The sequence below is a fragment of the Chiloscyllium punctatum genome, chromosome 24 (assembly GCF_047496795.1).
Source record: "Chiloscyllium punctatum isolate Juve2018m chromosome 24, sChiPun1.3, whole genome shotgun sequence".
Lineage (NCBI taxonomy): Eukaryota > Metazoa > Chordata > Chondrichthyes > Orectolobiformes > Hemiscylliidae > Chiloscyllium > Chiloscyllium punctatum.
Window position 1 is genome coordinate 81,933,112 of NC_092762.1, and position 24,995 is coordinate 81,958,106.

The 24,995-nt window shown below is 42.0% G+C and overlaps 1 protein-coding gene across 1 annotated transcript in view; it reads left to right on the plus strand.

Annotated features, from left to right (window-relative positions):
• Positions 1–5,723: 5,723 nt before the first annotated feature.
• Positions 5,724–24,995, plus strand: part of LOC140494751 (insulin receptor-like) — a 260,114-nt gene continuing 240,842 nt past the window's right edge. The window contains exon 1 of the mRNA XM_072594310.1: positions 5,724–6,982. Coding sequence (XP_072450411.1) covers positions 6,907–6,982 — 76 coding nt within the window. The 5' untranslated portion in view covers positions 5,724–6,906. The remainder of the gene's footprint in view (positions 6,983–24,995) is intronic.

Here is a 24,995-nt window from a genome sequence, read left to right on the forward strand (position 1 = left end):
ATTAGGAGTCAAATGATGTTTAGCCTAGAAACATTTGCTGCCAGACAATTAAAGATTAATTCCTGCAAAAATGTGAATTTGAATTAATCAATGTATTTTAGTAATGTCATGTTGTAAAAGTGCTACTTAATCACAGAATGTTAATGAGTTAATTCCAGTAAGGTTGTTTTTTTCATCGGCTCATTCATTCATTGGCTCTTTGGAGGTCCTGGGCCTCCTTCACCGCCGCACCCTCACCACCAGACGCCTGGAGGAAGAACACCTCATCTTCCGCCTCGGAACACTTCAACCCCAGGGCATCAATGTGGACTTCAACAGTCTCCTCATTTCCCCTTTCCCCTCCTCACCCCAGTTCCAAACTCCCAGCTCAGCACTGTCCCCATGACTTGTCCTACCTACCTATCTTCTTTTCCACCTATCCACTCCACTCCCCCCCCAACCTTCATCCCCTCCGCCACTCACCTATTGTATTCTATGCTACTTTCTCCCCACCCCCAGCCTCCTCTCATTTATCTCGCCACCCTTCAGACACTCTGCCTGTATTCCTGATGAAGGGCTTTTGCCCGAAACGTTGATTTTACTGCTCCTCGGATGCTGCCTGAACTGCTGTGCTTTTCCAACACCATTCTAATCTAGATTCTGGTTTCCAGCATCTGCAGTCATTGATTTTACCTCCATGTTGATTCTTGTCTGACATACTGCCCTGAACTTTAAAGATTCTTTGTTATCGTGTGTTGATGTCATATCTTAGTCCCTATTCTTTACGGTTTTTCCATTTCTTTTCTCTCTGCATTTTACCATGGTTTCAGAGACTCTCATCATCAGACTGGATTTTACTTACTGTGGTTTCCTTACTGAAAACTAGCTTCTGTTCAGACCCTTATTTGTGACATTTTTGGGAGAGCTATTGGTGAAGATGCTACATTAGCCTGGTAATAGATGGTAAAAATGAAACAGTCTGGCTTGCCAGGTCAACGGCCTTAGCTTGTAATTTCCACAACACAAAATTTTCTTGCCATCTTTTCACTCAAAATCATTATGCTTACTTGTTTATGGAATGTGGGATATCCCTGGCCAGACCAGCATTTATTGCCTATTCTTAAACAAAGGATCCTGACAGTGTAAAATCAGGCTATCAAGTCCACATCAGACCCACCCCATAACCCTCCATTTCCCCAGGGCTAATCCACCTAACCTACAAAATTTAGCAATGGCATATCTTTGGACTGTGGGAGGAAACTGGAGCAAACCCACAGAGAATATGCGACCCACAGAGAATATGCAGACCCCATACAGAGAGTCAACAGAGGCTGGAATCAAACCTGGGTCCCTGGCACTGTGAGGGCTAGCCACTGAGCCATCATGTCATCAATGGTTCTTGAGAAGGTATTGGTGGGCTGTCATCTTGACCTGCTGCAGTTCATGTGGCTCAAACCCTGACTATGCTGTTAGGGAGGGAATTTAGCAACAAAATCTTGTGCTTTCATAGTGCCTTTATGTGGTAAAATGTCTCAAGCTACTTCACTGATGCATAAGGAAATAAAATTTGACCCTGAACCATGTAAGAACATATTAGGACAGGGGGACAAAAGACTTGGTCAAAGAAGTAAGTTTTAAGTATTATTTTAAAGGAGGTCAGAGAGAGAAATAGATGAGCAAAGTAGGTTATAGAGGATAGTCCAATGTTTACGATCAAAGCAGCTGAATGCATAGTGAAATGATTAAAACTGTTAATCCATGCAAGGTAAAAATTGGATGTATACAGATATCTCAGAGTGTTATTTGGTTGGAAGAGATTACAGAGAAAGGGAGGGGTAAGACATGAAAGAATTCTAAAATTATTGTAATTTATGATTCATGAGATTGGGAACCATTGTTGATCCCCCACAGGGGTGTTAGGTGAATGGGACTTGGTGTGAGTTATGATACAAATAACATAGCTTTTAACTCTTGGGGTGGCATAGTGGCACAGGGGTTAGCAGTGCTGCCTCATAGCACCAGAGACCTGGGTTCAATTCCTGACTCAAGGCAACTCTCTGTGTGGAGTTTGCATGTTCTCCCTGTTACTGTGTGGGTTTCCTCCCACAATCCAAAAAATGTGCTGGTTAGGTGAGCTGGCCAGGGTAAATTGCCTGTAGTGTGAGGTGAAGGGGTAAATGTAGGGGAATGGGTTTGGGTTGGTGTGGACTTGTTGGGCCAAAAGGCCTGTTTTCACACTGTAAGTAATCTAATACACTTAAGGTGGCGTAAAATGTGAAAAATACCACACAGATCCAATAGGGGGAACTCTTTTCAGTTGGGGCAGTAGGCACTTTGAGTGGAGTATTTAATATATGGTATTCCTGAGTAATAATTCAATGCTGACACTGGAAACACAAAATGCCAAGAATATATAGTAAATCAAAGTGAAAATTTAGCATAAAATGAATAAATACTTGCACAGAAAGCAAAACATTAAAAAATCCAGCATCTTGAGAATATATTGCATGATGAACGATCAATTAACAAGTTTAAATTGTCTGCAGTGACAAAAGTGAGGACTCTTTATAAGGTACTTAGTTGGCTGTAAAAAGCTTTGGGGTGAAGGAGGTCATGAAAGATGCTATATAAATGCAAGTATTTCCTTTATTAATTGATAGGGATGATGATTGCCTCGTGGTATTGTTGCTGGACTATTAATCCAGAGACCCAGGTAATATTCTCGGGACCTGAGTTCAAATCCTGCCACAGGAGGTGGTGGAATTTGAATTGATAACCATCTGGAATTAAGAGTCTGACCATGGCAATGGTTTCATGGCTAATTGTTGGGGAAAAACTCATATGGTTCACTCATGCCATTTATGGAAAGAAATGGCCTACATGTGACTCCAGACCCACAGCAATAGAGTTTTATAGAATGCCTACAGCATGGGAACAGGCCATTTGGCCCAACAAGTCCACACCAACCCTCCAAAGAGTAACCCACCCACACACGTTCCTCTACTACTCTACATTTACCCCTACTAAATGCAGAGGAGAAAGTGAGGACTGCAGATGCTGGAGATCAGAGCTGAAAATGTGTTGCTGGAAAAGCGCAGCAGGTCAGGCAGCATCCAAGGAACAGGAGAATCGACATTTCGGGCATAAGCCCTTCTTCAGGAATGAAGAAGGGCTTATGCCCAAAACGTCGATTCTCCTGTTCCTTGGATGCTGCCTGACCTGCTGCGCTTTTCCAGCAACACATTTTCAGCCCTGCTAAATGCACCTAACCCACATATCCCTGAACACTATGGGCAATTTAGCACAGCCAATTCACCTAACCTGCACATAGAGTTTTAGAGATGTACAGCATGGAAACAGACCCTTTGGTCCAACTCATCCATGCTGACCAGATATTTAACCTAATCTAGTCCCATTTACCAGCACTTGGAGCATATCCCTCTAAATTTTTCCTATTCATACACCCATTCAGATGTCTTTTAAATGCAGCAATAGCCTCCACTACTTCCTCTGACAGTTCATTCCATACATGCACAATCCTCTACATGAAAAAGTCGCCCCTTAGGTCCCTTCGATATCTTTCCCCTCTCACCCTAAACCTATACCCTCTAGTTCTGGACTCCCCCACCCCAGGGAAAAGACTTTGTCTATTTACCCTATTCATGCCCCTCATGATTTTATAAACCTCTGGAAGATCACCCGTCAGCCTCCAACGCTCTAGCAAACACAGGCCCAACTTATTCAGCCTCTCCCTATAGCACAAATCCGCCAACCCTGGCAGCATCCTTGTAAATCTTTTCTTAACCTTTTCTAGTTTCACAACATCCTTCCGATAGGAAGGAGACCAGAATTGCATGCAATATTCCAAAAGTGGCCTAACCAATGTCTTGTACAGCCACAACATGACCTCCCAACGTCCGTACTCAATACTCTGACCAATAAAGGAAAGCATACCAAATGCCTTCCTCACTATCCTATCTACCTACAACTTTACTTTCAAGGAACTATGAACCTGCACTTCAAGGTCTCTTTGTTCAGCAACACTCCCTAGGACTTTACCATTAAGTATATAAATGCTGCTCTGATTTGCTTTTCCAAAATGCAGCACCTCGCATTTATCTAAATTAAACTCCATCTGGCACTCCTCAGACCATTGGCCCATCTGATCAAGATCCCGTTGTACTCTGTGGTAACCTTCTTTGCTGACCACTACACCTCCAATTTTGGTGTCATCTGCAAACTTACTAACTGTACCATATTTGGACTGTGGAAGGAAACTCACGCATATGTGGGGAGAATGTACAAACACCACACAGACAGAATGGAACCCCCGTCCCTGTGAGGCAGCAATGCTAACCACTGAGCCACCATGCCACCCATATGCCTCTTAACTGTCCTCTGGGCAATAAATGTTGGCCTACTCTCATGAATGAATAAAAAAATTCATGACTCTGTCTATTAATAATGATGCTTTTGATGTAGGGTTATAAAACATCACTTCAGACAAAGTGAAAGAGATGAGCAAAAAACTTCATCCAAAAGGAAAGGTGAGAGCGAGATTTAGGAAGGAATTCAAGTCTAAGTAACTGAAACCACAGCTCCCAACTGGGGAGCAACGGAAACAGAGTGTGTGTAAGAGGCCAGAATTCCAAAGGCACAGATATCTCAAACTTCATCATGGGGCTGGGCGAGATCATTCTTTCTTGGATGTTGCTGGTTGGACCAGTTGCCCTTAAATTGAATGGCTTGCTTGCTATTTCAAGAGGGCAGTTATGAGTCAACCACGTTGTTGTGGATCTGGAGTCACATTTTGGCCAGATTAGGAAGGACAGCAAGTTAGCTTTCTTCCTTATTACAGAAATGGATTACACAAAGAGGGAGGGAGCAGGCTGCAGAGGGCATTGAAACAAGGACCAGAATTTTAAATTATCTTCAAACTCGATGTCAATGCAGGTCAAGAGACAAAAAAAACTGCACATGTTGGAATCCAAATTAGACAAGCAAGATGCTGGAAGAACGCAGCAAGCCAGGTAGCATCAGGAGGTGGAGAAGTCAGTGTTTTGGATGTAATCCTTCTTTGGGCCTGGGGGTGGTCTAAGGGGAGCTGCAGATAAAGTGGGGAGTGGCGAGGGGTTTGGGTGGGAGAAGGGCTGAGTGGTGAGGTAGTGATAGGTGAACACAGGTAAAGGGTATGACCTGGTTGGTCGATGGGAGGAATGTATATGGCTCTAGGTCAATGCACACAAGGGTGATGGGTAAATAGGACTTGGTGTGACTTGGGATACAGACCAGAAAGTTTTGGGCGGGCTCAAACTTATGAAGGAATTGGAGGTCTGATGAAGAGAGCATTTGGATGGAATTAAAGAACATTAAGACATTTGTTAAAATATGGATTAAAGAAAAGTGCACGTACTCATCAAACATTCAGATCTTACATTGATAAGTTTCAAAATGTCGTTTAACAATAAACATGATCTCATCTCTGGACTGTTGTTTTGCCTTCAGTCTCATCCACTGTGTGGCGGCTCCACTCACATTGACACTCTGTACTCTTGTAAAACCTGTTTTCTTTTTCTCTTTATTACAACCACAGTCCAGATTTTAGATTTATCTCTCTCTCTCTCTCTCTCTCTGGGTTTTTATCAGTCCAGTCCATGAAACTGTAAAATCCTGGTTCAGATCTTTGTAGTTGTCGAGGTTCCCTTGCTCTCCCCTCCCTCTCCTCTCTGGGCTGGCGGTGCTTGTTTACTCGACACAGCCAGAAGAAGTTTGCGCATGGTTTAAGGTTCAAGGCTGTTCTGCTCCTCAAAATCGTATTTTTATTTTGTTGCTTGTGCACCAGTTCCCCTCCCTCAGAAAAACAATTACATTTCAATTTATTTTATAAAGAAGAAACACAAGAGAAAGAGAAAAAAAATTGGGAAAAAGAAAATCACTTTGGAATGTGTTGAAGCCAAAGGGGGAAAAAAAACCTTCAAGGATTTTGTTATGCAGTTTGGCGCCTGGTGTTCTGATAATTTATTAAACATTTTTTTTGTTTTGTTCCTATGGTGAATTAGAGATCTTTTTGATATTTTCTTTGGGCGACTTTGCAATAGAGGAAAAAAAAGAAGAGGAAGCCCAGGCAGAAAGCCAAAGAAAATCAAGTTGATATCGGCTCAAGGAAAATTGTCTTGGAGGATATTTTGGTTTATGTTTGTCGTTTTCTCGACAGATTGTTTCCTGAAGGGATTTTATTTTTAATTTTCTCTCCTCTCAGGACTGGTAATGTGGGGGAAGAGAGCGGACAGTTTCATCTTCCCGTGATATCATCGACTTAAAAGGAAATATAAATATATTTTAAAAAAAGGAGTTTGAAGATGATATAAAAGAAGGAAATGAGGGCTCTCTTGCACTGGGGACTTTGGCAGTGAAACCACAAGCTTTACAACTCCAATGTGATGTCCAGAGTTTCTTTGCAGAAGGAGATTGAGGAAGATTTCTTCTGCTGTTGTGGAAAAATTAATCCTTCAGAAACAAAATATAGAAGAGGGGACTTATTTTTTTCACCTTATTCTCACCAACAATCTCATCAAAAAAGACTTTGTGGAGTCAGGGGGTGAAAAGTACCGATTATTCCCCCACCCTCATGAACAGAATGAAAGATTTGTTCCAATTTAACTGCCAAGATCACTTTATTTAATATTTGTTCAGAGAAAATTCAAGAAGATTTCATTTAGGGTGCCTAAAATAGTTGTTATTTTTTGAGAGATTACTTTAAAAAAAAACTGACAGTTCTAAGTGCTCTCCCAAAAACAACTTTTATTGGGCTTGCCTTGCATCCCTGAGTTTTATTTTAGTTTTTATTCAATTGTAACCAAGGCCTGTGTGTTTGTGGGGAAGGTGGGTTTTGATTTTGAACTGCATCAAGAGGTTTCCAGTTCCAGGATGGGGAGGAAGAATTTGATATCAACCATGGTGACCCTCTTCATCCTGGCCAATGTTGGCCCAACAGAACCAAAAGGTAAGTGTTTAAAAGCCTCTAAACTAAATCAGGCTTTGTGACTTAACAGTCGTTAAGGCTTACATCTTATTTGTTCTGTTTGGGTGTGTTTTTCCTTCCAAACTTTTGCTAATTTGTGTGAAAATTTAGTCCTGTCAACCTCTTCTCCTGGAATACTGTGGTTAACGGGCCTAATGTGCACCATAAAGCCTGGGTTTGGATTAGAGAGGGTAAGGGCGACACGTCGCACTAGTCTGGCTGCAACAAAAATTGAGAGTCGGGGATTAAGCATGGACAGGGCCTGTTTTCTTTAATGTTCAGTTAAGAAAGGAAGCCCTTATTCTTGCAATGTGAATTACTTCTTTTTACCACTCTAAGATTCAAACCGATTTCCTAGTTTTGCTTAGATTTGTAACTAAATACATTTTTTAAATGTTTACAGTCAGAATATATCACGTTGAGAAGGCAGGGCAGATGCAGGCTATTTAAAGAGAAAAAACATAAATTTTAATTGGCTGTGTGTGTTTGAAAAGGGCATACTATTGAGGCTCCTCATTAGAATTAAATTGTACACCGGTTGACAGATTGTGATGGCTCGATTTGGAAAAATATGAGATTTATTTGTGAAAAATCTGAGCTTCCCATATTCGAACGTTGAAAATATTGATTCGTTAAAACACTGCAGAAATTAAAATATCTAAATTTCCAGAATTTTCTGATATTATTTTGTAATTTTATCTCCCAGACACACACTAATCTGTCAGTGATTCTGATGATTTCGTGTTTAAGTGTATGAATCTGGAGAGAACCACTGATCCATTTTTCGCAAGTTGTTTGAATCCCCCAAAATTCCGGTGAAAATCCCGTGTAATAAAAAGGAGATTTGATTTATTCAGTCAGTGCATTGAAATTGGACAGGATGGCATTCCCAAAACACTCTGCAAGGCTTTGGGATTTAATGTAATATAAAGTTGAAATTCACTGATTCGTGGTTATCTGGTAGTTGTTTGTGTCAAAAGTTGGATTATTAAAATGTTTTTGTAAAGTGGGATCTAGTGTAAGTTGTGCCTGTGACTTTAAGCAAGGTTTCCATTCCTACTTTTCTAAAAAAAAACGTTGCGATCTGATTTATCTCCGCCCCTTGCTAATATTTCGTCTCTTTAAAATATCTTGCATGGGAAGAAGTATTACTTATGAAGTGTGTCCCATTATTCTAGAGACTGCAGCAATATAGAATTTAAAGTTGTCCCGACATTATAGATGGAAATATGCATTTTAAAGAGTTCTTTTTATCATGTGGTGACAGTGTTATTCTTGTGGGTGAACATCTTCACCTGTGGAAGTATAAATTATAGTCTGATCTAACCGCAGTTATCATGTTATCATCCATGTTGTCATTCTTTGCTGCTCAAGGCAAGCTCGACAATCATATGAGTTACTTTCACAACTACAGTGTGTATCAAATGGAGTTTATCAAATACTTTTGATAATCCTTTAAAACCCAATTTTGAAATCAGTTGTTTTATTTAGTTCCCCACCCCACCCTGGCCGACTTGATTGTTTGGTTTAAAAAATATTGTTAGTGATGTGTTTGGTTTGACTAGCACTGTACAGGAACTTGCCCAGAAATATTTCTAATAAGAAATATCACCTTGCTGTCAGAATTTAGGTGTACGTGCTGTTTCACTGGAGTTCTGGGTCCACATGTTTTGTCCTGGAGAAAAGAAGTTTCATTTGTATAGTGCTTCTCACGGTCACTGGACATCTCCAGTTGTGCTTTACAGTTTGTGAAGAATTTTCTGAAGTCTGGTCACTGTTGTCATGTAGGATAAGCGGCAACCAGTGTATGCACAGCAAGCTCCCACAAGCAACAATATGGCAATGACCAGATGATTGATTTTCTTTACTGGACCATGACACTCCTCAGGATGGTAACTTTTCTGTGAACAGGGTCACTGGACTGAGCTGAGCATTTTTTAACCAAGACTAATCTTTTTTTAGTTTTGATTTGGGTGGTGTGGTGAACTGAAGTGAGAATCTGTTGAGAAAGAAGTCACCGCTGGCCTGCACAATTACAAATTCCAAGTCGTTGTTCTAATTATCTCTTTCTATCTGTCTCCTTTGCTGCCCCCTTCTTCCCCACCCATTCACCTTTTTCTGTTATAGTGGTTAGCACTGCTGCCTCACAGCACCAAGGGTCCCAGGTTTGATTCCAGCCTCGGGCGACTGTCTGTGTGGAGTTTGCACATTTTCCCCGTGTCTGCGTGGGTTTCCTCCGGGTGCTCCGGTTTCCTCCCACAATCCAAAGATGTGCAGGTTAAGTGAACTGGCCATTATAAATTGCCCATAGTGTTCGGTGCATTAGTCAGAAGGAAATGGGTCTGGATGGGTTACACTTCGGAGGGTTGGTGTGGACTGGTTGGGCCGAAGGGCCTGTTTCCACACTGTAGGGAATCTAACCTAATCTAGTCGAACCAAAAGTGCCTGAAGTTAAGTTAATCAAAGTTAATTTATGATGTGTTCCTCTCAGCACTAGCTTTGGTGTAGATTTGCAAAGCAATTTTGTCGAGGGAGAAGGAGAAACAGTTAGTTGCAGCCCATGCTTGTTACTGTTAGACAGTGGCTCTCTTGCCCCTACCACCAGCCCCCTCTCCATTTTAATTGGTGGCTGAAAGGCAATAGATGAAAAGAAAACCCACAACTGTTTATGACTGTATTCTACGCCTCCCATTCCATTGCTAAATATATTTAATGTATTTGGGCTTAGTAGAAAACGTTTCAATGTTCAAAAGATACAGAACTGTCCTCCCAACTTTGAGAGGAGAGAAGAAAACAAATTGGGAGTAGTCACATTAAAGTTTGAGAAATACCTTCTTTGTTTTGTATAAACATTGTGTACGGGATAGGGTGGTAAAACTTGGTAAAACTTGGTCATACTTAGAAAAGTGTGTGGGGATTGTTTGCATCCACCTCTGAGAGATCCGAGTGAGCCTTTATTGAAGCTGGCATCTCTACTTTGCAGGCGTGTCAGCTTGAATTGTTTGCCGAAGTATCTGGAGCCGTCATCTGTCTGATTCCAGTGTACTGCAGCAAGGCTGTACTCCAGTGTTTCATTGCTGTTTGTGATATCTTGCTGTGTGCAAATTGTTTTATGTGCTCTGGAGTGTCCTAAAACACTTCTGTAAACCTCTCTATAAATGTTGAGGGAGGAATGTTGGCCTGGATATTGAGATAATGAATGCATTCAATGTGTACCTCAATTGCCTGCATGGACGAAGAGTCTTGATCTTGACGTCTTATTAAACTAAAGACAGTCAGCACTCCCTCAGTATTGTCCTGAAGTATCAAGCCTTAGTCATATGCTCAAGTGATAAGAATGGGCTTTGAACCTGGTCATAAGTGTTTTGTTACCAACTGGCTGTATATTTGCTATAAGGAGCACTCCTATTTGTGCATAAAAACATAGTTAATGAAAACACTAGTCAGCAATTGTAATGGACTTTAAACCAAATCTTGGATGTTTTGAAGGCAGTTTTAAAGGGATACACTGTTGTCTCTGATTCAGAAAATTGTGGTTTCACACCTGATAACACATTTTAACAATATAATTTAAACACTCACTCGGCCGTACAGAACTTGAATATTGCTGAGAGAGACGTGTTGCCAAAATTCTTCATTCTCCACTCTTCCAGACAGATAGACTCATAGAGATAGTGGGCGGCACGGTGGCACAGTGGTTAGCACTGCTGCCTCACAGCGCTGGAGACCCGGGTTCAATTCCCGCCTCAGGCGACTGACTATATGGAGTTTGCACATTCTCCCCGCGTCTGCGTGGATTTCCCCTGTGGTTTCCTCCCACAGTCCAAAGATGTGCAGGTCAGGTGAATTGGCCACGCTAAGTTGCCCGTAGTGTTAGGTAAGGGGTAAATGTAGGGGTATGGGTGGGTTGCGCTTCGGCGGGTCGGTGTGGACTTGTTGGGCCGAAGGGCCTGTTTCCACACTGTAATGTAATGTAATCTAATCTAGATGTACAACACGGAAACAGACCTTTTGGTCCAACTTGTCCATGCTGACCAAATATCCTAAGGCAGTTTAGTCCCATTTGCCAGTATTTGGCCCATATCAGGTCAGGCAGCATCCGAGGGGCAGGAAAATCAACATTTCGGGCTTTTGCCCGAAACGTTGATTTTCCTGCTCGTCTGAAGCTACGTCCTGAAATCGCACAGAATGGGAAAGCATGCTGCTTGACCTAACTTGTATGTGTTGGCCTTTATACTCCACCCTGAGTAGTTGTCCTGATTCTTGGCACTTGCTTGCTTATTATTATCCCTCTAGTATTCCCCTTTCTCCTCAAGCACTCACTTGTTAAAGTTCTCATATTCTCTGAATTGACCAGTTTAAATAGAGGCTCAATTTATCTGTTAAGTGGATGCTTCAATGTTCCCATCACACTTTCGAAGAGAAGCAAGCACAGTTATGGTTCGGGTCTACTACGGATGTCACTGCAAATCAGGTGATCCTTCAAACTTTTGCAGTTTGTGGGATCTCAGAGTATGCAAATAGCTTTTACATTTCATAAATATCAGAATTGTGGCATTTCAGAATGATTCATTGTGTGTGGAGTGCTTGACATGTTCGGGGCAGATGCAAAATCTTCAGTTGCTGTATAAATGCAAGTCATTCTTTCATGTACGCACCTTGTGATGTGATCCGGGTGATCTTTATATTACAATTGTATAAATTCGGCAGTGTGCTGTCAGAGTTTAAAACAAATCTTCAGAACATTGTTAGTTGGAGCATGTGGCTACGCTCGCACCTTCCCTCTTACTTCCCTCCAAGGGATCCTTCCATATCCATCACAAATTCACCTGCACCTCCACACACATCATTCACTGCATCCGCTGCACCCGATGTGGCCTCCTCTACATTGGGGAGACAGGCCGCCTACTTGCGGAATGTTTCAGAGAACAACTCTGGGACACCCGGACCAATCAACCCAACCACCCCGTGGCTCAACATTTCAACTCCCCCTCCCACTCCACCAAGGACACGCAGGTCCTAGGACTCCTCCATTGCCAGACCATAGCAACACGACGGCTGGAGGAAGAGCACCTCATCTTCCGCGTAGGAACCCTCCAACCATAAGGGATGAACTCAGACTTCTCCAGTTTCCTCATTTCCCCTCCCCCCACCTTGTCTCAGTCCCAACCCTCGAACTCAGCACTACCTTCCTAACCTGCAATCTTCTTCCTGACCTCTCCGCCCCCACCCCCTCTCCGGCCTATCACCCTCACCTTAGCCTCCTTCCACCTATCGCATTTCCAACGCCCCTCCCCCAAGTCCCTCCTTCCTACCTTTTATCTTAGCCTGCTTGGCACACTTTCCTCATTCCTGAAGAAGGGCTCATGCCCGAAACGTCGATTCTCCTGCTCCTTGGATGCTGCCTGACCTGCTGCCCTTTTCCAGCAACACATTCTCAGCTCTGATCTCCAGCATCTGCAGTCCTCACTTTCTCCTACGTACCATAATATTCATTGAGACTTATCTAATGTACATCCTTGCCAGATCATTTGTTGGGAAATCTCAAACCTTCATTTATTGCAGTGCTGAGTTGGGAACTGCATCGTTGGCAGAAATTAGAAATGATGCTCAAGAGTTAAATTTTCACTGGCGAGGATACAAATATGTAATAGTGTTTTGTTTTTTTTAAGATAGTTGATCAGGAATTAGGTGGCTCAGTCTTGCAGATATGGGAGAAATTGGATGGAAAGTGCTAAAGTGTTAAAATTGGCTGCCAGTCAAGTTTTTCCCTTCAGCAGTATTTTTTTTAGTTTTTCGTTCTCTCCCTGTTTTCTCCTTTGTCTGTCTGTCTGTCTCTCTCTCTGCATCTCTGTGTCTCTCTCTCTTTATCAGTCTGTGTGTGTGTCTCTCTTTCTCTCTCTCTCACCCGCCACCTCTCCTCTCTGTTTCTCCCACAGCCCGCCTCTCTCTCTTTATCAGTCTGTCTCTGTGTGTCTCTCTCTCCCCCCACCTCTCTCTCTCTCTCTCTCTCTCTCTCTCTCTCTCTCTCTCTCTCTCTCTCCTCCCGCTCCCTCTCTTCCCCCTGCCACTCTCTCTCCCCTCCATCTCCCCCTCCCCTCTATCTCTCCTTTCTTTGTTTATTCCCTTATCTCTCTCTCTTTCCACTCCCCTCACTGAGGAGCATTTTGTTTGCACTGAACACTCATTCTTTGCATCTAATGTAACTAAGTCTAATCTTGACTATCTGTTGGCTTTCCATGAAAGTGAGGGGCAAGTATTTAGAGATCAGGGACTCTTAGGACTATCTCTCCCCCACATTTTATCTTTCCACTCTTTTTGGAGCTCCTGTGCAAAACAGTTTATGGAATGTAATTGCTATTGTTAATTGAAAACAACCCTAGATTTTTACAACTCTTGTGCTGTGAGCACAGTTCCTATCTGCACATTATTTTTCATGTTTTTTTGTGTCAACATTTACCATTATGAATTGCTATGCCAACATTTCCTGTTCAGTGTCGCTATACCAGATGTCACAATCTTTGTTCCTCTTAAAATATAGTTGTATGAGATCAATATTTTTCAGTTCTTTAACTACAAATTGTTTTGTGCAGCTGTGCAGTATTTTGCATGGTACCTTCCAGGCTGCTGCATGCGTAAAGCTTAGCAGGAATATTGCTTGCCATGTACATGCATGTATTTTTATGACCACTGGGTTACTGTGTAAAATGCATTGAAGAATTTTGCTATGTTTAAGGCACTATACAAATGCAAATTGTCTTCCAAATCTGCAAAGAAATGAAAAAAAACCTGATTTTCATCCATCAAGTTGTTATTGTATGAGGATGAATTTTTAAAAGTCTCTTTTTCTCTGTAATGAGGCAGTGTTAGTCTGAGAAACTACATCTTGTGGTGCAATTGTGCCAGCACGTAATGGCGGATGCACTAACCTAGTGATGATGGACATTATTTGCCAAGTCAGGGTGATGTGTGGCTTGCAGGAGAATATGGTGGTGGTGGTGGTGATCCTGCTTGTGTTGCTTCTCTTAGTAGTGAGGGTACAAGATTACAGTTCCTTTAAATGAAGTTAATGTCCTCGACAATACCCTACAGTCACTTGGCAACACAGAAATTGAATATTGGTGAAAAGAGAAGTGTGTTGCCAAATATTTTTGTCTTGCATTCATTAGAGCGAATGCAAGACCGCCAAATTTCAAGCAGTCTCAAAAACTTATTCTACAGGAGAAAGGCTTTTGGCAAGCCCACTCTGTTTAATTGAGGTGTTGCCATGGAGAAAGCAAGAAGGAGAAAAGGAGCTATAGGCTCTTTGTTTTCCCAAAATGGGCAAGGCTTGAACATATTCTTTTTACTTGCAGGAGACTGGTTCCTGCATATATGTGTATGTTACTTCTAGCAAGTGTAAATTGAGCCAAGTTACAAACTCGACTGATTATCTTAAACTTGTTGTTAGTGTAGCTATTAGTGCGCTTGGGATCGTTCAATAACAGTTGCCAAATCACGGCAGCACATTTAACAGGTGTTTTGTTTTGGGGTTTTCCAAGTTCAGGCTGGCTGAGTGTGGTCAGCACTCTGCCTCTTACAACAGCTTACTTCATGACCAGACAGCCAATCAGAATTAGCTTGTTGACCAATCAATGTCTTTTCTCCTGTCATATTAATTACTGTTCGCATTTGAAATTTGGTATTCTAGCATTTGTCCTGGTAGTGCTAGATGAAAACCTTCAATAGCATGCATCTCTTTTCAGCAACTATTTATTTGTACATTGTCTTTAATGTAATAAAACATCCCAAAGCACTTCATGGGAGCACTAACAAAAAAAAGACAGCAGGCCATGTAAGGAGATAATAGGTTAGATGATCAAAACTTTTGTCAAAGAGGAGGACCTAAAGGACTACCTGAAGGAGGCTGGCATGGCAAAGGCAGGGAGGTGCAGGAAAGGAATTCTGGAGCTTAGGATCACAGCAGTCGAAGGAATAGCCACCAATGATGAAATGATTAAAATTGAAATGCTTAAGAGCCCTGAATTGGAGGAACGTATGATTCAGGAAATGGGAAGTTTTTTTTGGAAGATGAGGAGAGATATAGCAAGTTTCAAAGGCTTTAGCGCAGGGCTTCCCAAACTGGGAGTGTCGGGACCCCAAGTGGTGTTGTAGGATGAAGATTGGAGTCACGCTTTCTGAGCTAGCAGTCATGGCTGTGGACCTTTGACCGAATTGTGTCAGCTGTGTTTCCAATACAACAGGGACCTGCTCTCTTGGTCCCTCATCTGGAGGCTCCATATCAATTTTCAAGCGTCAAAAATGGGGTCACATTGGGCAGAGTTTTGGGAAGCACTGTTTCCGGGAGAGCTGACATAGTGGGAGAACCCAAAGGAAGCCTCCTGGAGAGAAGCAGATAAGACCATAAGACCATAAGACATAGGAGTGGAAGTAAGGCCATTCGGCCCATCGAGTCCACTCCGCCATTCAATCATGGCTGATGCGCATTTCAGCTCCACTTGCCAGCGTTCTCCCCGTAGCCCTTAAGTGTTTTTATGCTAGGGTGTGGGATTTCAAGACCAGAGGGCATATTTTTAAGGAGAGATGAGAAAGATTTAAAAAAAAAACGTGCGGGGCAATTTGTTTTACACAGTGGAATGAACTGCCACAGGAAGTGATGGAAAATGGTACAGTTGCAACATTTAGAAGGTATTTTGATAAGTACGTGAATAAGAAATGTTTGAAGGGATATAGGCCAAGCGCAACCAGGGGGACCAGTTTGTGTCTTTTTTATTATGTTTTGTTTGGGCTTATGGTCAGCATGGGCTGGTTGGACCAAAGTGTCTGTTTCCTTGCTGAATTTGGGGGAGGGGAAATCCAGCATGTGAAGAGTACAGGCTGCCACTGAATTCTTTAGTATAATAAAGGTCCATTTACCTAACTCTAAATGTACTGCAGAAGGAGGAGGAACCTGAGAAAAAGTGGATTCTCAGAATGCTGAACAGACCATGCAGGTTTGAAAAGATTTTTTTTCCACCCATTTGTTGAGTTGGTGAGATTTGTGCTGTCGCCCAAAATTCTCCAGACTTCTCTCTGATAAAATTTATCCACCTTCCCTCACTGTGGAGAAAATGTTTTAAATATCAGTCTCTGCACAGGGCTGGTCAGAAATCTGCTGGGACATGAATATATTTATCATCTGTCTGGGTTCCCTGCTGTCTTGACTTTAAAATTTATACTTTGAGCTTAAGGCAAGGGCGTTCAGGAATGAAGTCACTGCAGACCATCAGTAAAAGCTGGATTAGAACGATACTGCTGATATTTGCACTTACAAAAATATTATGATTTTTGCAATGTTTTTCTGTTTTGAAACTGCATGGTATCTTAAACTTCTAGATACAAATTCTTTTCTAATATATATTGAATAATATTTCTAATACAAAATTTTCTTCTTTCACAGTTTCCCAGTATTCTTCCTTTGTCCTTTTTTCCTCTCTTTTCCCTATAGTCATCACTAGACCAAATTGTTGCTGCGTGTTTCTACTCCATCCCTTGTATTGAAACTAAGCCACATGGCATCTTCTTTTACTCTAATTTCATCTTTTCCTACACCTTGAAACTATGGAACTCTTGAACTTTGAACATTACAACACTGTAGCAGACCATTTGGCCTGTTCTGTCTGTGCTGCCCCTTTTTTTAAAGAGTTATCTCGGTCTCTGGCTTCATTTTCTTGTGCTGTCTTAGCAATTTATTCCTATGTCAGGCATTTATCCAGTTCCCTTTTGAAGGTTACTATTGAATCTATGTGCACCATCCTATTACAGTACACAGTGCAAATCCTAATTATGTGCTGCATTAAAACATATTTTTTCTCAGGCTGCCTTTGTTCTTTTGCCAAGCACTTTAATTCTGCAGTTTCTGGTTGTCAGCTCTTTAGCTATTTTAAACAGTTTTTCTCTCTTTACTGTCTCCAACTTCGTAATGCTTTGAAACACCTTGATTGAATTGCCTGTCAGCCTGCTCTATCTTTTTGTTTACTCCTGTATAAGATGCTTGCGTTGCTGGCTAGACCAATATTTATTGTTCATCCCTAATTGCCCAGGGAGCAGCTAAGAGTCAACCACGTTGCTGTAGGTATGTGGGCCAGACCTGGGTAAGGATGAAAGCTTCCTTCCCTCAAAGATGTTAGTGAACCAGATGGGTGTTTGAGACAGTCAGCAATAGTTACATGGTCACCATTTGGCTAACTTTTAATTCCAAGGTTTATCAAATTCAAATTTCATCATCTGCTATGGAGAGATTAAAACTTCAAGCATTGGCCTAGGTTCCTGAATTGCTCATGCCGTGACATGACTACAACTCCACCACTTACCTTGGTCAACCATAGTCTTGAAATTTCAGCTTGGATTTGGCAGACTCCTGTTTCCTATTTTGCAGTCGCCATAATTGTTGGTAGCCATGATGTTGAGGAGCCAGTGTTGGATTGAGGTGGACAAAGTTAAAATTCACACAACCCCAGGTAGCTGATGAAGGAGCAGTGCTCCAAAAGCTAATGCTTCTAAATAAAAAACCTGTTGGACTATAACCTGGCGTTGTATGATTTTTTAACTTTGTCCATAATTGTTGATTGACTCCCATTCACTGGGTGTTGAATCTTCACCTCCACCCTTGAATTTACATAATTTTGATATGTACTTCTCCCCTTCAAGCGTTTTGCCTGGATCATAAGATCAACTCCCACCAGAAAGTGTGTGACAATCAACTAACTCTATTGCCATCTCTGCCTCTGGCTCTCCCCCCCTCTCTTCGCATGCGCCCTGTCTGTCTGCCTTTATCTATCTGTCTCTCACCCCCCCCCCCCCCCCCCCCCCCATGTGAGTCTTTGTCTATTTCTACTCCTCTCCACACTCAGTATCTCTGCTTCCCCTGTGCCACCAGGAAGGCAGGGAAAAAGAAAACACTTTTCATTTATATGACACCTTTCACAATCACTGGCTGTCTCAAAATGTTTTATAGCTGATGATGCACATTTGAAATATAGTCACTGTTATAATGTCGGAAATGTAGTCACCAGTTTGTACATGGCAAGCTCCTGCGAACAGCACGTGATTGTCACCACATAATCTATCGGAGACGACATTGGCATTGGCAATGCTCTTCCTTAAAAGGATGTTGCGGGATGATTTACGTCCGCATTTTCACATCTTAGCTGAAAGCCAAAACTCAAGAGTTCGGTGGTCCTTCTGTACTACGACCAAGTGTCAATGTGGTTAGATGCTCAGGTCCCAGGCGTGTCTGTCTCTGAGGAAAGAGTGCTATTCCGCCCGAACCATAGTAAAATGGACTTAAGCAAAATAAGAAAGGGATGAAAAACTGTCTCTGAAGGACAGCATATTCTGTGTGGACTAATATTTTAAGGTGCACCTCCAACATTCTGATACATGTGGTCTTTTAAATCTACCTTATTGTCTTTTATAGAACATAGAACATTACAGCACAGTACAGGCCCTTCGGCCCTCAATGTTGCGCCGCCCTGTCATACTAATCTGAAGCCCATCCCACCTACACTATTCCATGTACGTCCATATGCCTGTCCAATGACGAGTTAAATGCACTTAAACTTGGCAAATCTACTACCGATGCAGGCAAAGCAGACCATACCCTTACTACTTTACTCTGAGTAAAGATATATATACATACTGTGGAAAAATCAGCCATTTTAAAAGCTGGGAGAGAAGGAAATTTTTTCTGAACTTTTCTGGGAGTTGTAGTGTCTGACAAAGTAATTATTGACTTTGAAATCTGTGCTGCTAGTTATTTGCAGGATATATTTCATCGGCCCTGGAGGTTTAAGTCAGGGAATTTAGTTAATGTTGATGTCGGTATGAATGTCAAGTTGTGGAAAGGAAAGTTAAATTGACAGTAGCTCTATATTAATATTTTTTGGGTAATTTGGATCTCTTGCTGTTACTACATTGTGTTTGTGTCACAGGGTATTTGATTATCTGTTGGTGCTTAATGGCTTATATGGTATTACCCTAGCCATTAATGTGCTGTTTATCAAAGAGTCTAATCATAATGGCACAGGAGGAGACCTTTTGGTCCATTAAGTCCATGTTGACTCTCTGTAGAAAAGTAGTTCAGCCCATTGCCTTGCTCTGTCCGTTGTAGCACTGTAAGTTTATTTCTTTCAAGGACATAGTGGTTATCACTAGAATATTAATCCTCACACCCAAGTAATGTTATGTGTACCCAGGTTCTAATCCTAAATTCATTGTGGAATTTTAATTTGATAATATTCAAGAATAAAAGTCTAATTGTCAGGAAAAAAGCAGCTGGTTTTTAACATTGTTTATAATTGAATACCTTTATTGTCACATATACTCAATGAGTACAGTAAGAGATTTATACATAGCTAATTACAGGGCTGACTTCGATACAAAAGTACTTAGGAGAGCTTCTTTAGTTACAAGATCTTAGGCAATAGAGAAATAAAATGTCCAGTATTACCAAAATAAAAGTTCAGTACAAGAGACCAAGCTGGCATCTAGCTTCCCGTCCTCATTGGGCTCTGGCTCAACACCTCGCCAGTGGCAAGGAAATCTGCTGGTCTCACTAGGTCTGGCCTCCATATGACTCTGGACCCACAGCAACATGTTTGACTCTTAACAGCCCTGTGGGTAATTAGGGATGGATAATAAATTTGGGTCTAGCCAGTGACGCTGACATCCATTCAATGGATAAAAATAATTCATTTTGAATTTATTTGTCTATACTTCCACCAGCCTTCTAGCACTGGTTATGGTAAATCAATTGCTTTGGTGGGCTCAGTTGTTTGTGTGTCTGACAGAAGACTCCCATAAAAAGCTCTCTGCACTGAACTTCATCACAGCGAGTGATTAAAAGGTAAAGGTAAAGTCACCAGAATCCTATGACCATAGGGCTACTCCCTCATTAGAGAGAGAGAGAGACACAACTAGTGGTAGTTTAACCTGAGGTTCACCACACCACAAGTGAGGGAAGTGGTTGAAACAGAGGGTCCTTCATGATGACCTCAACCAGTGTGGGTATTGTACCCAGGCTGTTGGCATCACTCTGCGCTGCAATCCAGCCAACTGACCCCCATTACAAGATGGGCAGAAATCCTCTTTCAATGACATCTGCATAGACTCCCTGAAAAAGATGATAACCTGCCTACCAATTTGTGGGAATCTCCTACCCCAGACTACCACCAACCCCAAAATAAAATGGACGAAGCATCTGCAAAGGTGACACCACCTTGAGGGTCTCTGGGCCCAGATGTTAGCCAAGTGTGCAAACATTGTGTGAAAATCCAGGCATCCCACCCATCTTTTGCCAAACACCACCCATGTCAGGGTGTGTGAATGTAGCATTGGTGTGTTCAGCCCGTTCCTGGCCTCACAACAAAGGACTGCCTGTGAAGGTGAGGTAGCAGCGTTTCTGCTCATGAGCACTCAGTGTAAACAACATTTCTTTGCCTCGTGTTTATTTTTGTTAAGGTTTTAGAAATCATTGCTCTTTGCTGCGCATATATTATTGGAGTAAAGGAGAGAGGATAGCAAGATTCTGTAGTTGGTGCTTAACGTCACTCTGCAAAAATTTGCCTGTTGTTCTCTATGGACTTTTAAAACAAGTTTTATGCTGTTAAAGCGCAGAAATGTCCAATTCAATCATGATGCTGGATTAATTGTTTTGATCCAGCCACTGCAAATGGCATCAAACCAACAGCTGCTTCTAGTCATCGTCTTATCCCTTAAGTGCTGCTACGATGGAAGAGCCATAAGCATTGGAGTTGGAATAGATTCTCACTCTGTCTTGGATGAAGTGCATTAGTGTATTTTATTGCCATTTTCCCTTCCTTTTTCTTGTTAGTTTTCCTCTTTGAAGGGGCTGCCTACTTGGATAGGTGCCATTTCATGAAACCTTTCAAAAGGCTGCCCTCCATTGAGGCAAGAGGTTAGTGCATCCCAAATTTATTTCCACTGTGACCCCTTCGCGTACTTGAGAGTTGTCATGACCTATCTGAGAGAGCAAGACCTGAGGTGTTGCAAAGCTGTGAGGGAGGAGGCAAACTGTTCTTATCCTTTTTTTCTCCTCCCTTCCTTTTTCATTTCTCCCTCCCCCTTCCCCTCTCTGTACCCATCCCCCTCCCTTTCCTTTGCTACCATCCCTAGTTCTCTCTTCCCCCTCTCATTCTCTCCATCTCTACCCTCCCCTCCCCTCATTCTCTCAACTCTTTCCCCCCCCCCCACCCCGATCCCCTCCCTCCCTCCCTCCCCCCCCCCCGATCCCCTCCCTCCCTCCCTCCTGTACATTCTCTGTTACCAAACGTCTCCTCTTAAGGTGCACACTAAATCCCACCTCTGACAAAACCTGATGCATTTAGGCATGTTGCCATTTTTTTTTGTCTGATTTCATGCTCCTGTGAAACACCTTGGGGCACTTTATTATGTTAAAAACACTAAATGAATACAAGTAGTTGTGGCATATGACCAATATGTGAGTTGGTTGCCAGCAGGGAATTCAAGAGTGATAGTCATTACGTTAAATCCTCGATTCTGTCCACATTCCCAGATTTGCCAGCTGGATAGTGATCTGAACCTTAAACTGTTTATTTAATTCCCTCTTGTACAACCCAAGGGCCAATGAACATCATGAATTGGACTATGCACCCTGCCTTTTCAGTGGATCGGTACAGCATGTTGCCTTTAGGAGCTGACTCATTGTGGAAGCTCAGTAGCATTTCATTTTGACTCATGCATCATGTGGCTCACTGCACAAGATTACCAAAGTAGGTGCAAAGAAATGGAACTGGACCTTGTCCAACTCTGCTAGTTGCAGACTTTAGTTGAGTTGCTTGCTCCTGTTGAGGCTGGAGATGCTGTCAAGGAACAGCCACTTTCAGCTGCTGTGACAATTGATATCTTTTTGTCAGTGCATAGTAACCACTACAGAATTGGATGGATGCACACTGTGTAAATCTTTTGAGAAAGGGGCCTCCGCATTATAGCATATTCCTCTCTTCCCTTGCAAAATGACCACTGGAACTATCTGTTAGAGACAGGACTTTGGTAATTGCCTTTTCTTGAGTATGTTGTTTTTGCCAATGCTGTAGTTCAATTGTTGATGCCTTGCTTATGAACTTCATGATTGGGTATTCCTTTTTGGTTTGGAAACCATGGTTGGCGCATAGCCCTCTGGGCAATTAGGGATGTGCAGTACATATTGGACTGTGATAGGGTTAGTGATGCCCACATTCTGTGATCAAAATAAACAAAAAGGAAAATGGAGGGATTGATTCGGAAGTTGTAATCAATTTTGCACTTTTTTTCTTCTGCACAGGGAGTGGCTGTAGACTGCCGCTATTTTTATCAACATTTGGTGTCTGTTTCCCCTTTCATTACTTCTACCCCAACTACTGACCTCTCACTGAAATGCGATTGTGGGGAAGGGTATGTGGGTTGCTTGGGGAGGGGAGGGGATTTTGATTGGTAATGTGGTGGTAACTGGAGGCTGATCTCATTCAATGCATGCACAGCTGTTCCAGTTAAACGAAGGCCCATTGCTACCTGTCGTTCCCTAGCCTTGGAATGAGTTAAGATTCAAGAACAAAAACAGAAAGTGCTGGCAATAGTATATCTGTGCGGGGCAAAACCAAGTTAATGTTTCAGGCCTGTGACCTTTTAATCAGAATCCCACCACTGGTTTAAGATTTTATACTAGTTTGCAGAATGGATTTGCGACTTTTCTGGTTTGCCCAGGTCAGAGATCGGTTTCTGTGCACCACAGTGGCTGGCCACAGAATTCTTAATGCAGGGATGAGAGACTTTTATGTTTATCAACTACCTGTAGACCCAACAAGTGAGCTATGTACTAAATTATTTCATAGGGTGAGAGAGACAATGCAGTATCATCTGTTTAGCAGCAGTTTGTGGCTAGTTTGGGACTGTTACTGAATCCTGACTTGGTGCTTTTGTATCTCTGCACCTTCGTGTTGTGAGTGGAAATGTCACCCGCTGGGTCTTTTTTTTTATAGCTGAAGAGTAAGAGTTCAATAAACCCTGTAACAACGCAAAGAAGCTCTGATTAAAATGTTTTAGTTCCATCTCCTACTCCCCGCCCCACCAGCCTGTGCTGAAAAAGTTTCGATAAGAGAGCTGATTGAGGAAAACAGTGCAATTATCTGTTCAATGTTCATTCGCCTGAAAGTAAACACATGTTCCTGTTCGGTCAGCTCCCTTAAATGTAACCAGTGCACTGTTCCTAGGGCTGGTGCAGTTGGTCTGATTTCAAAACGTGGCATCCTTTTTGGAAGGTTGCTTTGGAGTCCTGGGTGCCTTAGTCGTTTTTAGAATACCATGATGTTATCACTTTTTTTTTATGTATTCGCCAGCATTTGTTGCCCATCCCCCTTACTCTTGAGCTGACCGCTTCAGGGGGCAACTCCAGTGCCGTTGGTCTGGAATCACGTGTAAGTCAGATCAAGTAAGGATAACAAATTTTCTTCCCTCAAGGGCATTAGTGAACTGGATAGACAAAACATTGAATGTTTTTAAGAAGGAGTTGCATATAATTCTTCAGGCTAAAGGGACCAAAGGATATGAGGAGAAAGTATGAACAGAATAATTAGTTGGATAATGATGATTGTATGGAATGACAGAGCAGGCTTGAAAGGCTGAATAGCTTACTTCTCATATTTTGTATGTATGTGCCCCTTGCAGCTATTGAATCGACTGGAGTGCAGCTTAAAATTTGTGACAGATTATGGAGAGTCTGTGTATGTGCATATGATATGGGATATCCTGCAATATAAAACAAATGTTTTTGAAGAAATTGTGACTCTGAGATTTATACTTGCACTTTTTATGGCTGGTATTAGAGGAAGATGTTCGTGATGACACTGGATGATTAATCCTGGGGGCATAATCTCAAATCCCATCATTAATAGCTGGAAGAATCTGAATTTGATTAATCGGTGATGGTTTCAGCCATTGTTCTAAAAACCCATCTGGTTCACTAATGCCCTTTTTTTTGGGGGGGAAGGAAACCTGCCATCCTTACACAATCTGACTTGCATGTAACTCCACCACAGTGTGGTTGACTCTTAATTGCCCTCTGAAATGGCCTAGCAAGCCCATTCTGCTCCTGAGCGTTCGGGTATGCACAGCCATTGCTGGCTTTGCCAACAGTGCCCTGCTCATATCCCCTGAAAAAAAGAAACAAAATATAAGTTTTTACAGTGCAAAAGGTGGCTTTCCATTCAGTGCTGATGTTTCTGCTCTCCATGAACTTCCTTTGACACAATGTCTATTGTTGTTTCCTTGTACTACTACTCTCCCTCGCTTGTTTATTTAACATCCTTTGAATGTATCTATGCAACTTGCCTCAGTTACTTCATGTTGGAGGGATATGGGCTGGTGCTGGCAGGTAGGACTAGATTGGGTTGGGATATCTGGTTGGCATGGACCGGTTGGATCGAAAGATCTGTTTCCATGCTGTATATCTCTATGACTCTATGTGACAGCTAGTTCCACATAATGGCCACTCTTGTGGTTTCTCTCCAGTTCCCTTTCTCAATTTAGTAGTGACTGTCTGATATTTATGACCCCCAAGTTCACGACTCTCCCAAAAGTGGAAGGACTTCTCTACGTTCCACCATATCATTTCACAATTTGAAAAATTATTCGATCAGTACTCAGCCTTGTCTTTTCGAAAGAAATCCTGTTTGTTTCTTTCATGCCGTTTTGTTACGAGTTTGCATTCTGTCCCATTTTTTGGTCAGTGAGAATTTATATCCTCTGTTTAGACCTTCTGGTGTGTTAAGTTGACCTGTGATAAATATTGTATCACATTCCAATATTTGTATTTGATCTCAAACTTGCAACCCCCTATAAAACGTTTGCTTACGTACTTGGAGTGTGAAATCTTTCATGCTGTAGTGAGTTAGCAAGCATCTGATATTGGATGAAATTTCTTTTATAATGCTCCCTTAAA